The following is a 16,046-nucleotide window of genomic DNA, read 5'->3' on the forward strand; positions in this document are numbered from 1 at the left end:
CTATCATTACTCTGTACTTGTCAAGTACCACGTCAGACGGAGCACTTTTAGGCATAACCCTAGATGGTGCCTCAATGGGGCAAACCACAGCGACCTTACACTCAGGCCACAAATCACTAGGAACACCGATGTCAAGCACAGCATGTAGATTGGTTTACAGCATTTTCAAAGTTTTCGTCAATGTATGAAAATCCTTGTACCACTTCTCAGGTTCCTCTCTCAGCTGTGAAAAATGTGTTGTGAAGCCATAACGATCTCCTCTTGTCCTAGGCACAAGCACATGATTCCCTTTGTGTACTTCTCTCAAGAGGAATTCTGAAACTGTTTCCAACTCTGAATCACTAACAGAACCTTTTGTTTTCTTTCCTGTCTCTGAGGCTTTCTTTTTAGTACTAACTTTCCTATTCCGCCTTCCTCTGTACTTCTTCAAATCCCTCCAGCCCTTTGTTTTTTCAACTACGTTTTTAATATGTAAAGCTATTAGTACCAACTCCTTTATTTCATTATTACTAAAATCCATTTGTAATTCCTTTGCACATTTCTCATTCTACTGATGTCAACCTCACACTCATCAGCTAATTCCTCCAGCTTATAATGTGCCTCATTTGCACACCTCACTGCCTCTCTGATCAAGTGCCTCATTTCATCCACATTATATGTCAGTAATCTGTTTAAATCAATTTTCTCCTACAAAACTTCCCCATATTCAGTGATTAAAAGCTCCATATTAATATCTCTCTTTTAAAGAAACTCAACAGTCATGTCATTGGCAAACCAGAGAGACAACAGTTCTCTGCTACTACTCGGTCAATGTGTTCTCAAGTGGGGGCAGTCATTTATGCACCCGCAATTTCAAGCACAGTCAGTCCTGTGCTTGTACACTAGTACCCTCTCCAGCTGCACCCATGTCAGGTACTACAGAGCTCTGCCCCTGCCTACACATCCCACTTTTTTTAAGAGAAGGTCTAGAATTCAAAAGGTCACTTGAGAAGTTATCGTCCACATCTGAATTAGGTTCTTGGTTCTGTTTTTCTCTGTCCCCTCCATCACTCTCCTTTTTGTATGTTGTTTTTTACTACAGTAGGAAATATTCTCATTCATTCAATTATATCCTTTCTCCAGCATCTCTCTTGATTGTCACACGTGCCTCCAAGCCACTGTCTGAAAGAACCCTTGAGCTGTTTCTTCATCATCTTTCTCTCCTTTTCGATAGCTATCCGATCTCATTTATTCAATTCCTTAAACTATGTGGGTCTAAGTAAAGGCTTCCTCTCATTCATTGTCTGCCTCAAGAAATCTAAGTTCCTAATGTTAAAGGTACCCTCTAAATTAAACTGCAGGTCCTTGTCAGAGGCAGTATATTCATGCCAGTTGTGATTCCAGGCACACATACAAAAATAAATACTCTACTTCATTTCAAAGACTTGCAAATCCCCAGCAGGTATTTTCTTTCCATCCATGATAGACACCCTAGGTACTTTAGGTTTATTCAACATAGAACCTACTATTTTTGTTAAAACAAATCCAAAAACTGCAGGAAAGAAGCTTGCAAACAACAGCCAATCCAAGCACGTCTGTGGCAAAAGTCAACCAACTACTGCTCGGCTTTGACAGCAACCAACCAATAACAGGGCATCTGCTCGGTTGACTAACCAATCACACCGTGGCTTTTTAGTGAATGCGAAAAAAAATTGTATGGCCTTTCTCAATGAACACACACTAAACAAACCAAAATACATCCTGTCTGCTCAACCTAGATATCAGAAAATAGGCAAGTTAAAGTAAAACAATTCTCGGAAACAACAGATATAAGACCAGTATCTTTGCAGCATATCAATCTCAATTCACACTAAAGCAGCATCCCGTCCAGTGGCAATCCACCTCTGGCTAGTATATTTACTGCTGTGCACGGAGAAGGAAAGGACACTAACCCAGATTAATGAGGCAAACTCTTAAAAACGTGTTAGTGTAGAATCCTATATGCGAACAAGTTCAACAATAATATCTTGAGATCTTGGATTTTGACAAATTTGATAACCAAACCAAGTAATATAAAACCAAAACCTCTTTGATGCAAATCTCAAATAAGAATAGTGTATCAAAATCACAGTATCCACCACCAATGAAACCCAAAATCAACATTGCACAACCAAAATCCTCACATGCAGTATAATAGTCTATTATACAACGCAGACCACAGTACCCCAAAACACACCAGAACAATCTCAATCACAAGGATCATTTATACTGACAATCCAAATTGTTCTGGAATAACACCACAAGCCAGGAGTCCTGCAAAAAAACAATCGGAAAATCGACACTGAAAAATTAACTAAAACTAAACAAAAGGTAAAAACGAGACAATTTCGAAAGCAGCAAGGAGGTGCTATTAACTTGCAGCCATCCTCTGCTACCACAGTTTTGTGAGCATTGGCGATCCTGCAATCTTGACATTCCAAATTTCCCAAATTTACCTCAATGAGAACACTTACAATTTGATGAATCAGAGACTGTGTTAAACCTCAATTTAATGAGGCAATATACAGTCAAAAATAAAATGCATTCAATTTAGGGCCCAAAATCAATAACTGTTCTAGATCAGCAGAATAGTTAAAGGGATTTATTTCAAAATTTTAAAATGAAGCAATACAGAGTTTGTCAGAAATTAGGGCATTATAGAGAAGAGCAAATCGAAAATTATTGCGCGTCCCAAGTGGGCAGCAAAATCAAGGGAGAAACGGACGGCATCCCAAGCAGCATCTAGGTCTTATGGAAAGTCATGTCACTCTTCCCCGAAATTGAGAGTTAATGTGCACTATTTTCGCCTATGAAATTAGTAAAAACTGCAGAATCACTGAGGTGTGATAAAAATGAGTACGTTGTTAGCAAATCAGAGCACATTTCTTAATAAAAGACACATTGCTTTAGCACCTAAGCACTATCCCATTACATGAATATTCTTCTGCCCACTCTATGCTAATGCCATCCCAACAATGTGGAACAAACTAGTTACATGAACAACAGTAACTTATTGTGAATGAATCGGGTGCAGTGAGTCAGCGGAAGGATCTTGTAAAGGTTAGATTTTCGTGACTGAGCCGGGGAAGATTCATTAAGGACAGCAAACAGAGGACAATGGAAATAAACAAATACATATCAGCTTGATCATGTGCGGCAGAATTAACGACTGGAGATGTGCTGAGGGAAGGAAAGGATAGGAGACTGGAAAGACATTCATTTTTATAAAACATGGCTGCTAAGCTCTAATCGAGGTCTAGTTAACAAGAGTCAGGTAAGCACCCTTCTGTATGTTATAGGAAACTTGTTTAAAAAACATCAGCACATATCAGTGTGTACATGCAGAATTTAGTGTAAAATCCTATTCTGCACATTGTCAAGAATGCAAAAGAACACAAATATAGAAAAATCCTTAATACTATGTCACAACAGTAGTGACTTAAATGTAGAATAAAATAAGGTCAGTGACAAGGAAAAGTAGGGAGAAATCTGGTAAGAAAGCCCAGCAAAAAAAACTCTGGGGAAATAGATTTGAATGAATGCTGTATCTGAAAGAGACACGTTAGTATTAGATTCCTTACCTTAGAATATCCCCAGGCGTCATACTGGATCCGGAAATTTTTGCGTAGCAGTACCCTTGCTCATCGGTAGGCGTCGTCTGCGGCTCCGCGTCCGTCGTCGGCGTCGTGGGCCCCGTGATGACGTCGTCGGAGTACTTAGACGCCGCCTCCGCGTGCTGACGTCAGTTCTTCTTTTTTCGGCGCCAGCAAGCGCAGATCTGGAAAAAGCAGTAACCCTAGTCAATTTTTGACGAACTTTTTTTGATCGTTTTGATCATTTCCCTAAGTCTTTCGACTCCGATTGGTGCCGTAGGGATGCCTGGCTTTAAGCACTGCGAGGATTGCGACCGCCTGATGTCGGTCACGGATCCTCACCACCTGTGTTTGACTTGTCTAGGCGTCGATCACGACGACAAGGCCTGCTCCGACTGCCGGGTCCTCTCTTCGAAAGCCAGGCGGGAGCGGTCCCGCATGCGACTCGGACTCCGGCAGTCGGTCCCGCGCCGCGAGAGGTATCGGTCCCACGGGAGGTCGAGGGACACGTCGCGGGCTCGGAGCCACCACTGCTCCGAGAGTAGGCCGCACTCCTCCGGGTCGAAGTCGTCGTCAGGTAAGAAGCACAAGGAGTCCAAGCGGCGTCATCGCTCTTCGGACTCTCCCCGACGCTCGGGCGACCCATGTTTCCTGTCCACCCACCCTACCCCCGAGAGCCTGGTCATCCAGGCCTCCAATTCCCAGACCGCATTCCCGTCGGCACCGCCGGACAGGGAATCCAAGAGGTACGAGCAGTACGGCAAAAAGATCTTCTCGTCCCTTAGTCTGGGACTGCGGTCTTCCAACACCGCATGCCTCTTGGGCCGCTACACCCACTCTCTGTGGGATATGGTCGCAGAAGTGCTGCCAGAGTGTCCGTTGGAGGTACGGGCCAAACTCGGCCAAGCCCTTGTGGAGGGCCGGGATGCAGCCAAATATTCTATACGGTGTGGGCTGGATACCACCGACTCACTGGGTAGAGCGATGGCAACGACGGTGGCGGTCAGACGCCACACCTGGTTGAGGTCCGCCAACTTTTCGGCCGATGTCCAGAACACCTTGATGGACATGCCGTTTGATGGCCGTCGCCTCTTTGGTGACAAGGCAGACCATGCGCTCGAGCGCTTTAAGGGCTCCAGGGCTACGGCCAAGTCCTTGGGCCTCTCGGCCCCGCGACACCAAGCGGCTGCCTTTCATTCCTTTCGTGGCAACGGAAGGGGTGTACCCACACGTGCTGCCAGCCGCGCTCTGCAGGGTAATACCCAACGCGGTGGCGGCCGTGGGAACCGCCGTCCTGGCGGTTGGGGATAACGGCGAGGTCAGTCCACACCTTCCCCCGCAGCATCCGCCTCAAAACCCTCCTAGTCCGTGCTTTCAGGCCCATGTGACGCAAGTGGGGGGCAAGGTTCGCCATCACCACCTCCACTGGCGCACCGTCACTTCGGACAGGTGGGTGCTGCAGATCGTCCGAAGGGGCTACTCACTCCCCTTCGAGGCGACTCCTCCAGCCATGCCACCGCAAAACCACCGTGTATCGGGGGATCACTTGCGACTTCTGCAGGAGGAAGTTACGGCCCTCTTGGCGAAGGGGGCCATCGAGCGCGTTCCTGGGCCAGAAGTAGGGTGTGGTTGCTACTCCCACTACTTTCTGGTACCCATGAAGGGCAAAGGGGGCCTACACCCTATCTTGGACCTAAGGAACATCAACGTCTTCCTCCGGAAGGAGAAGTTCAAGATGCTGACACTGGCTCAGGTCCTATCTGCCCTGGACCCAGGAGACTGGATGGTAGCGTTGGACTTGCAGGACGCTTATTTCCACATCCCCGTCCTGCCGGCCCACCGGCGCTACCTGCGGTTCACGGTTGGCCACGAGCACTTTCCCCTTCGGCCTTACCAGCGCTCCACGGGTGTTCACAAAGGTGATGGCGGTGGTCGCAGCTCACCTGCGCAGGTTAGGGGTTTCAGTCTTCCTCTACCTCGACGACTGGTTGTTGAAGGCGAGCTCGCCCCAGACAGTCGTCAGCCACCTCCAGACTACGGCAGACCTCCTGCACCGGCTGGGGTTCTCCATCAATGTGCCGAAGTCACACCTGTGCCCCTCTCAGAAGCTCCTTTTCATCGGAGCGGTTCTCGACTCGGCGCGGTTTCAGGTTTATCCACCCGAACAGCGGGTCCGGGATATTCAGGCTCTGATTCCCATCTTTCAGCCGTTATCCCGGGTCTCGGTCAGGTTGACGCTGCGGCTTCTGGGGCTGATGGCCTCCTGCATCCTGCTGGTGCATCACGCCAGGTGGCGGATGCGGGCTCTGCAGTGGGACCTGAAGTTTCAGTGGGCCCAGCATCAGGGCAACCTATCCGACCACGTCCTGATCTCGGAGGGCACTGCAAGACAGCTGCAGTGGTGGCTCACAGACCGGGATTGGGTCAGCGGCAGATCCCTCTCCCTTCCCCAACCGGAGCACGTAGTTGTGACGGATGCGTCCCTCCAGGGCCGGGGAGGCCACATTAGAGAGGCGGAGATCAGAGGCCTCTGGTCTCCGGCGGAGGCCCGGCTCCACATCAACCTGTTGGAGTTACGGGCGATTCGTCTAGCACTGAAAGCATTCCTCCCCTCTGTCCGGGGATGTGTAGTGCAGGTGTTCACGGACAACACCACCGCCATGTGGTACTGCAACAAACAGGGCGGGGTGGGGTCGTGGACCCTTTGCCAGGAGGCTCTGCACCTCTGGCAATGGCTGGAACGCCAGGACGTGACCCTGGTGGCTCAACACCTGGCAGGTTCTCTGTACGCCAGGGCGGACGAGCTCAGCCGTCGGTGCATGATGGATCACGAATGGCGTCTGAACTCGGACGTGGCGCAAGGCCTCTTTCAGCAATGGGGAGAGCCTTGGTTAGAGCTATTCGCCACCGAAGAGAACGCGCAATGTCATCAGTTCTGCGCTTTGGAATTTCCAAGGCGGCACTCGCTCAGAGACGCTTTTCGTCGCGAGTGGAGTTGCGGTCTACTGTACGCCTTTCCGCCTATGCCACTTCTGCCCAGAGTGCTGAAGAAGATCAAGCGCGACCGGGCCCAAGTCATCCTTGTGGCTCCGGACTGGGCTCGAAGGTACTGGTATCCAGAGCTACTCAGTATGTCAGTTGATCCCCCGGTTCGTCTGCCTCTTCAGGAGGACCTTCTGTCGCAGCAGCAGGGGACGGTCCTCCACCCGAACCTGTCCAGTCTCCACCTCCATGCTTGGAGATTGAGCGGCGACAGTTGAGGCCATTTGGCTTGCCTCCTGAAGTCTGTAACGTCATTCTGGCAGCCAGGCGTCCCTCCACAAAGTCGGTATACGCCTGCAGGTGGAACAGATTTGTGGCATGGTGCACAGCAAAGGCTGTGGATCCTCTTGCTGCCCCTCTTTCTGAGGTTCTTCTCTTCCTTCTTTCTCTTGCCCAGCAGGGCTCTGCTCTGGGCACTATCCAGGGCTTCCTTTCTGCCCTTTCAGCCTTTCTGAGGCTGCCTGATCAACCTTTTTTGTTCAAGTCCCCTATTGTGAATAGATTTTTAAAGGGCATCACTCACACATTCCCTCCTGTTCCGTTTGTGATGCCTCAGTGGGACTTGAACCTGGTTCTTACGTTTCTGATGTGCGCTCCCTTTGAGCCACTTCACACCTGTCCTCTTCGCCTTCTTACTTTGAAGACTGCTTTCCTGGTTGCCATCACCTCTGCCAGGAGAGTGAGTGAGCTCCAGGCCCTTTCTTGTACTCCACCTTTCCTTTCTGTCCATCCGGACAAAGTGGTGTTGCGTACTAAGCCTTCTTTCCTGCCCAAGGTTGTCACGGCCTTCCACATCGGACAGTCTATCACCTTGCCAACCTTCATCCCACCACCGCATCCCTCTAAAGAGGAAGAGCGGCTCCACCGTCTGGACCCAAAACGTGCGCTCTCATTTTACTTGGATCGCACACGCCAGTTCCGGGTGGATGACCAACTCTTTGTTGGTTACGTGGGCGCTGAGAAGGGGAAAGCGGTGCACAAGAGGACCATCTCCCGGTGGATCATCTTGTGTATCCAGGCATGCTACTCCTTGGCTAGAAAGGAGCCCCCTGTTGGATTGCGGGCTAAGGGCACTCCCCTGCCCTGGGCAGGGGAGTGCCCTTACAAGACATCTGTCAGGCAGCTACGTGGGCATCGCTGCACACGTTTGTAAGACACTACTGCCTGAACAGCCAAGTCCGGAGGGATGGCTTCTTTGGCCGTTCCGTCCTCCAGGACTTTCTGGTGTGATTATTGGTTCGCAGACCCACCACCGGGGTTGGTATTGCTGGGGTATCTATTCTAAGGTAAGGAATCTAATACTAACGTGTCTCTTTCAGATGCGCAAGTTACTACTTGTGTAACGATAAGAGACATTAGTTAGTATTAGATTCCTTACCGACCCACCCATCCTCCGCGTTCTGCGAACCAATATCTAGGGTTAGGGTTATCCCCTTTCAGGGCCCTAGTTTCAATGGCACCAGTGTTGGTTTTTAACATGGCTCCGCGTTTCTGGCGCGGAAAAGCTGTGTCAAAGAACTGACGTCAGCACTCGGAGGCGGCGTCTAAGTACTCCGACGACGTCATCACGGCGCCCACGACGCCGACGACGGACGCGGAGCCGCAGACGACGTCTACCAACGCGCAAGGGTACTGCTACGCAAAAATTTCCGGATCCAGTCTGACGCCTGGGGATATTCTAAGGTAAGGAATCTAATACTAACTAATGTCTCTTACAGATATATCGTTACACAAGTAGTAACTTGTGCACCTAGCCTATGAAAGAATTCTTAGCCTGAGACGGCGAGGGAGAATGGGATGAGGCAGTGTTCAGTTATCTGTCTGAAGAATCATTGGAGAAAACTGCTAATTATATTCATTTTCCATGGGCTGACTTGAATGCAGTTTTGCGGAGGGAACTGCAAGCAATTTCTACCAATGATACTGACTTGGACCATTCTCTTCAAATAATTCCATATTTTATGGCTTTTCTTTTGGTGAAGCTTCAAATCGAGACTCTTCTTTGACTTTACCGAATTTATATTGTGCCAGAATTCCCTCTTTTTATGTTGATTGACAAACCATGGGCATAAATGATTGACTAAAGGTTTGCCCTGTGTTTGATTGCTACTTTGAAAGAGTATTTTGTGAATGCATTATTCTGAAAGATATCCAAGTAATATTGTTCTCTTTACAGCTGGAAGGTAGACAAAGCTGGTTCCTTTATCAAAAAAGACTCAAAGAAGATGCTGCTGCTCCTGGTAGTAAAATATAGTTCATCAAAAGAGTGGACACTTCCAGGGGTAAGATATGAAGGAAAGTCGGGATTTATTCAAAATTGACTCTCCTAGTATATGGTGAACAATGAGTTTGAGGTTCCGTGACGATTTTACTCGTGTTTGTAACATTGTCGTAAATACATAATTTTGGTATCAGTGAACCGCAAATGATCCATTTAGTATATCCTGGTGTTTTCGCTATGCTACGAGCAAGAGCACTCCAGTTACAAACACATTTCTGTTCTACCCATGGCATCCATCTTAGAACACGGAAGCCATTTTGTATTCCTTGCCCTCACATAGTCAATGGACACACAATGACCTCTTTTTCATTTAAGGACACGTAGGCTTTAGCCGGCGATTCACCTTGCGAGTGACACGTGCACCTTAGGCCAGCAACGCTGTGGCAGCATGACTCGGCAAGAGCTGCCTCCCCAGCCTGAGGCCAGTCCTGCTATACTGGTTCTTGTGTTCGTTGGCCTGATCATGATTAGGCGGCCGAAGCTGGTAACCGTGCCCATTTACGACCCACAAACATCTCTTATCCTGTCTTTCTATCTTCCACACCTGGCTCTGCTCTTTTCCTTCTGGGCCTTTATTAGGGGGAGGTAACGAAATTTACGATGAGGCGGTCCGGGTCTTGAATGAAGAATTGACATGGGATTATGATGGACTAGTGGGAACCCCTCATTCGTAATGTTTTGACATCAGATACTGTTGACGATTCCTGTGCAACGCCAAATATTTATTGTTTAAGACACGAATGTTTAGAACTGTGGTAACATGTAAAGAATTTGCCCCGAGCAGAATATTTAGTATATAAGGAACAACCCTCTTTGTACAAATTGAACAGGCTCCTAGACACTGCCCGTGTGCAGTTTCTGTGACTTCTGTGTCCCTGCAGTAATAAACCTTTGGTCTTTGACGCCACCATCGAGAAGCCCGTGTTTCTGTTTGTTTGTGCACCGAGACAGGTTGAACTCCGGGGTCTTCGGGTGTTGTCCCTGACACCTCTGGACGGAACCAAAAAGTCCAGAACTCCAATTGGCGCCCACGTGGGGCGACGTCATTCGGTACCGGTCCAAAAGCCTGAAGAGTTCGAGGAGCTTCGTGTGAAGATTTCAGAGGGAGGCGCCCCACTTCATCGATCCCGGCATATCGCAAAAGTGGCCCCGACGTTCTCTTCCACGAGGGTTCCCGTTCAGACGGCTGCAGTGGTCTGTTGCCTTGACCGTCGCCCTGTCTTGGACCCGAGGTGCAGTCCTTAGTACGGCGAGACGTGACGGGTTTCTCCTTGGTGACGTCTTCAGTACCTCAGTTAAGTATTTTGTGAGGGTTGCTCCTGTTTGGATAATCCTTTTAGTTCTCAGTTCAGCTCAGTTCTGTAAGATTATCACTGGTTATTCTGGTTACGATAATCATTCTGTTCAGTTCAGGTATCGATACATTTATCAGTTCTGGTAGGCCTAAGTTCTTGGTTCGAGTGCGCATCTTTTCTGTTTGTGTCTTGTTTGTTTTGTGTTCCGGATTATAAAATGGTAAGTCGGAAAAATTGTATGTTGTCTTGTTTTAGTTGCAACAGTGATTCCCAGTTGGAGGACTCGTGTTTGGTTCCTCCGATTGGAACTCCCCTTTATGATCTATATTGCAAATTTGGTGTGGGCCCTATCTCTTATAACGAGGTATGGATCCGCTTCACAGAGAAAGATGGTGTCCTTAGTTGGCCACTACATGGTAGTTTTGAACCTGAAGTTCTCGATAATCTAGAAAGAAGGTTGTTTAAGAAGAAAGCCCGGCCGGCAATGTTTGATTCTTTCCGTTATTGGCGAAAAGAATCTAAACAGAGAGAAATTAAAAAGTTGAAGAAAGAACAGAAAGAGCAAGAGTTGACTTTAGAACAGTCTGCTAGGCAGCTGCAACTCAACGAGTCTGAGAAAGCGATGGAGGTGGCCGATAGAGAGCGTAATTTAGCGATGGACAAGTGCTATCCTGCTTTACCATCGAGTACGGCTAAGATAATAGAGGACCCTGAAAAGGATCCCCTGTTGTCTTACTTGTTACGATCACCCCCACCGTATGCACAGGGTGCTACGGCTCCACCTATACCGAATGTTCAATTACCGGTTGCTGGACAACCTGGTGTTCCCGCTCCCCTGAATCAAGTTCCTGTACCTCCTGTGGTCAATATTAATGTTCCTTCGACAACCCCTCTTCTAGGGTTGCCGGCTTCTTTACCTATGCCTGTGTCGCTCACACCTGTTAGTTCACAAGCTATTTTTCCTGCTACTCCTACTGCTCCTAATCTATCTGTTCCAACTGCTACTCTATTTACTGCTTCTGCTAATATTATGACTCCGCTTTCTGTTCGTCGGAGAATCACTGATTCTGTCTCTAATATTCTATCTCCCTTCTATAAAACTCTGATTAAGACTCCTACCTCTGACTCTGTACAGAGGCGTAGTCAGCTTCCCAGTACTGAAGAAAGAGGAATATTAGATTCCACTGCTCTTAGATGGGTTTCGAAAGTTGGAAGATATAATGTACGAGATGTATTAGATACATTTATGCAATGGAATGAACCGACACAACGATATGTGTTCGATGAAATGTGTTTCCTTCTACGTGAGGAATTGGAAGAGGATGACCCTGAATCAAATCTAGAAGAATTAATTAATGTTCAGAAAGAGTTTGCTGCAGGTATGATAGTTGGACAAAATATAAAAGAAGCGATGGAACTGGTTCTAAGTTATAGAACCGACTCATCCCTTCGTTCACCAAGAGAGTCAGGGAAACGCAGTACGAAACAAAATCGTCAATACCCAATGAGAGAGGTTCCACCAATTTGGCGTGAAGCTGTGCAAGCTAATGTAAACCTTGGTATTGCAGCCGCTCCGGCACAATTCCAGAGAGTATGGATACATATTCCATGGAAACGAGCTGAAGTATTAGCAGTGAAACAGGCCTTGCCAGATCCGCGTAAAAATCCTGCAGGGTACTACAAAGAGTTGGCTCAAACGGTTGACGCTTGTGTATTGAATCTTGCTGACATAGATCTGCTATTTGGTAATGTAGTACCACAACCAATTTGGGCTAAAATTCGTAAAGAGAATCATCCAGTTGCCCTAGGTGGTGACTGGGCAGCTATAATTGCAGCGGATGGTCAACAAATAGGTGGTTCCAAACCAGAACCCCTAATTGCTAATTTGCCTGGTAGAATAATCGATTTAATGAAAACCTTGATGCCAGCATTGCGCGTTAACTGGGACAAATTGTCCGCGTGCAAACAGAAGAAAGACGAAAGCGTCTCAGACTTCTTCACAAGATTCGAGGAGACTTTCGTGGATCATAGTGGTCAGGATATGAGCACAGAAGGAGGCCAGAGATTATTTGTTGATAAATTTGTGCACAATCTGTTACCAGAACTTAGTGGTAAATTAAAGAATTCTGAAAGTGCGTGGGCTGTCTCTACGACTGCGCAAATACTTGCGACTGCCCAGTACTATGAAAATAGGGATAAAGAAGAGAAGGAAAAATCAGATAAAAAGACGAAAGATTTAAAAACTAAAGTACTTTTACAGCAAGCTTATCCGCCTCGCACGAATCAGACGAATATGCAGCAAGGGTCATATCAAAGAACGGAATATAATTTTCAAAGACCACAATACCAATGGAATCAATGTGCTTATTGCAAAGTGGAAGGTCATTACAAAAATGAGTGTCCAGTTCGGGCACAAAATAATGCTGCGGCAGCTCAGAGAGGTCGTGGTAGTTCTATGCAAAACTCTAGAGGTCGAGGACGAGGTGCTATGCCTCCGCAGACGAGTGATCGCCCTTCTAATTATTTCGACCAGCGAAATGGACAATCGGCCCAACAGAATAAGTCTCCACAATATCATGTTGAAGACTATTATGAAGCTAGTGAGGAAGGTCAGCAAAGTGAGTACTAGGACAGCCATGGACAAAGAGAGGGAGTAGTATCAGTTCCAGTAGATCAGAGTGGGCCTTATGTCGCAGTAGCAACATCAGGTATAGTCGAACCGTTTCTGTTGGATACTGGTGCAGCAAAAAGTTCTATCATACATGCGAAACTCCCTGGCGCACCTTTGTCTGGCTCAACAAACGTTTCAGTAGGTTTTTCGGGCGCCCCTGTTCACAACCCTGTTTCTGGTCCTTTGTCTATTTCTGTTGGACCCTGTCAATTGAAAGCACCCCTGATTTTGACGACAGGTTGTAATGAAAATCTGCTTGGTTTAGACTTGTTAAAACGCCTGTACGCGACATTGTACTGTTCTCCAGCAGGAGTACAGCTTACGTTGGGTAAAAGAATAATCTCTCCGATGTACTTGTCGATGGATGCGCTCCTACCAGAGCTGCGTTCACTCCCTGATACTCTTTGGGCGACTGGTCCTAATGATGTAGGTCTATTGGAAATTCCACCCTATGTAGTAACTTTGAAAGCAAATGTCAAACTTCCACGAATTCCACAATACAGAATCTCTAGTGAAGGTGAGCGTGCGCTCCTACTGATAGTGCATGATCTGATTGAGAAAGACGTTATAGAAGAAACTAGAGGTAATGTCTGTAATAGTCCTGTACTGCCTATTTTGAAACGAACTGACCCTACAAAACCTCCAGTATATAGGTTTGTAATTGATCTCAGAGAGGTTAATAAAATTGTGATTCCACAGTTTCCTGTGGTACCAGACATTACTGCATTGTTAACGTTGATTCCTGCTACAGCAGCATGGTTTTCGGTTGTCGACTTGAAAAATGCCTTTTTCAGCATTCCGATAGCCGAAGAAAGCAGAGATATCTTCGGTTTCTCTTTAGGAGGACGAAGCTTTAGGTTTAAACGCGCTCCACAAGGCTATTGTGAAAGCCCATCCATTTACAGTCAAGCATTAAAAAGCCAGTTAGATTCCTTCGTACTTCCTCTTGGTTCTGCTTTAATACAATATGTCGATGATCTTCTAGTGGCTGCTGATGACAAAGAAACTTGCAAAACAGCTACGATTTCTTTATTGCATCACTTGTCAGATTTGAATCACAAGGTGTCACCTTCAAAAATGCAATACTGCTGCCAAGAAGTGACCTACCTAGGTCATCTCTTGTCAAAGGAGGGAAGGAAGTTGACCCCAGAGAGAATAAAAGCAATTACACAGATGAATGTTCCTAGCACGCAGAGAGAAGTACGTGCCTTTTTAGGTATTACCTCATATTGTAGGCAATGGATCCCAAATTTTTCTCTTTTAGCAAAACCATTGGTAGCCTTGACTGGGAAAGGTGTTCCGAGTCCGGTACCATGGTCTGCAGAATGTCAGCAGAGTTTTTCTGAGTTACGAAATGCACTGTGTTCAGCACCTGTATTGGGTACACCCGACTACAGTAAGCCATTCACGCTCTATGTCCACGAGAGAGAAGGTTGTGCATTGAGTGTTTTGACGCAGAAATTTGGTGATAAACAACGCCCTTGTGCGTATTTTTCATCAACGTTAGATCCGGTAGCCAGAGCATTGCCTAGTTGCTTGAGAGCTACAGCCGCAGCTGCAGCTTCCATTCGACAATCTGCTGGTTTAGTAATGAACAACATGCTAGTAGTTATGGTTCCTCATGCTGTGGATACACTCATGAACCGAACCAAGACGCAACACCTTACCAGTGCTAGATTATCAGGTTATGAACTGACACTGTTAGCTAGTCATATTCAGATCAAAAGATGCAATGTATTGAATCCAGCAACATTGTTGCCGACTAGCCAAGAGTCGAGTGATTCCGAACCACACGACTGTTGTTTCAAAACTGAAGAAGAAACCAAAGGACGTATTGATCTAAAAAAACACTCCATTGTCAGATCCAGATGGCACGCTGTATGTTGATGGGTCTTGCTTCAAATTGGAGAATGGTGATGTGACTGCTGCTTATGCAGTAACGACTTTGAGTACGATTGTGGAGACTGCAAGAGTGAGTCAGAATTCTGCCCAGGCTGCAGAATTGATCGCGCTAACAAGAGCGTGCGTTTTAGCTAAGGGAAAGAGAGTGAATGTGTTCACAGATAGTCAGTACGCGTTCGGCGTGGCCCATAGTTTTGGCCGTTTGTGGAAAGAGAGAGGTTTCATTACGTCCCATGGGACTAAGATTCAACATGGTCAGCTAGTTAATGACTTGTTGGAATCTCTAACCTTGCCGACTGAAGTTGCGATTGTGAAATGCAGTGCTCATAAAGCAATCACGGATGATGTTGGTCGTGGGAATGCTTTTGCCGATGAGACTGCAAAACAGACAGCTAGAAATATGATGAGTAGAATGTATGTTGCAACGTCTGCAAGATGGATTTCTGAGTCTGGAATGTGTGAAGACACAGTGGAAAGCGTGAAGGAAATTCAGAAAGAGGCGACTGAGGAGGAAAAACTTGCATGGAGAGAGAGCACGGGTAAATTGGACTCGAGTGGGTGTTGGATTGACTTGTCGGAACAACAGTGTTGGATGTTGCCTGATGCGTATGTGCTTGCAGTAGTAACGATGGCACATGGAACAGCGCACATCAGTTCAAAAGGGATTTGTAAGATGTTGGCTCCGGTCTGGAAGAATGATGGGATTAGTAAGTGTGCAGAGAGAGTGGTGAGAAATTGTATGGTATGCTTGATGCATAATCCTGGCAAGGGAATCCCCACACCTACAGGTCACTTCGCTCCTCCTTCCTGCCCCTTTGAAGTGATCCAGCTAGACTTCATTCACATGGATCGTTGTAATAACCTGAAATACGTCCTAGTGGTAGTTTGTGCTTTCTCCAGATGGATCGAAGCATACCCGCTAAAGGACAATACTGCCTTATCCACTGCCAAAATTCTTCTTAAAGAATACTTCCCCAGATACGGAATGCCACGGATTGTATGGTCAGATAACGGAAGTGAGTTCGTAGGGAAAGTTATGCAGAGTGTGTGTGCCGGCCTAGGGATTAGACAGAAGTTTCATAGTGCGAATCATCCCCAGTCCGCGGGTTTAGTCGAGGGTTACAATGGCACCCTTAAACTGAAACTTGCTAAGATACAAGCATCCACGGGTTTGTCCTGGCCAGACGCATTGCCGTTGGCTTTGCTATCAACAAGAGCAACCGTACATTCTAGAGTAGGGCTTA

At 46.9% G+C, this 16,046-nt stretch overlaps 1 protein-coding gene across 5 annotated transcripts in view; it reads left to right on the top strand.

Annotated features, from left to right (window-relative positions):
* LOC144773613 (transient receptor potential cation channel subfamily M member 2-like) overlaps positions 1-16,046 on the top strand; it is a 1,994,366-nt gene that overhangs the window by 1,791,899 nt on the left and 186,421 nt on the right. For all 5 annotated transcript variants that reach the window (XR_013600026.1, XR_013600027.1, XM_078658754.1 and 2 more), the window contains one exon: positions 8,830-8,935. Coding sequence is in view for 3 of the 5 variants with exons in the window: in XM_078658754.1 (XP_078514880.1) it covers positions 8,830-8,935 (106 nt within the window). In the remaining 2 variants the exon portion in view is untranslated. The remainder of the gene's footprint in view (positions 1-8,829; positions 8,936-16,046) is intronic.

This window comes from Lissotriton helveticus, chromosome 8 (assembly GCF_964261635.1).
Source record: "Lissotriton helveticus chromosome 8, aLisHel1.1, whole genome shotgun sequence".
Taxonomy (NCBI): Eukaryota; Metazoa; Chordata; class Amphibia; order Caudata; family Salamandridae; genus Lissotriton; species Lissotriton helveticus.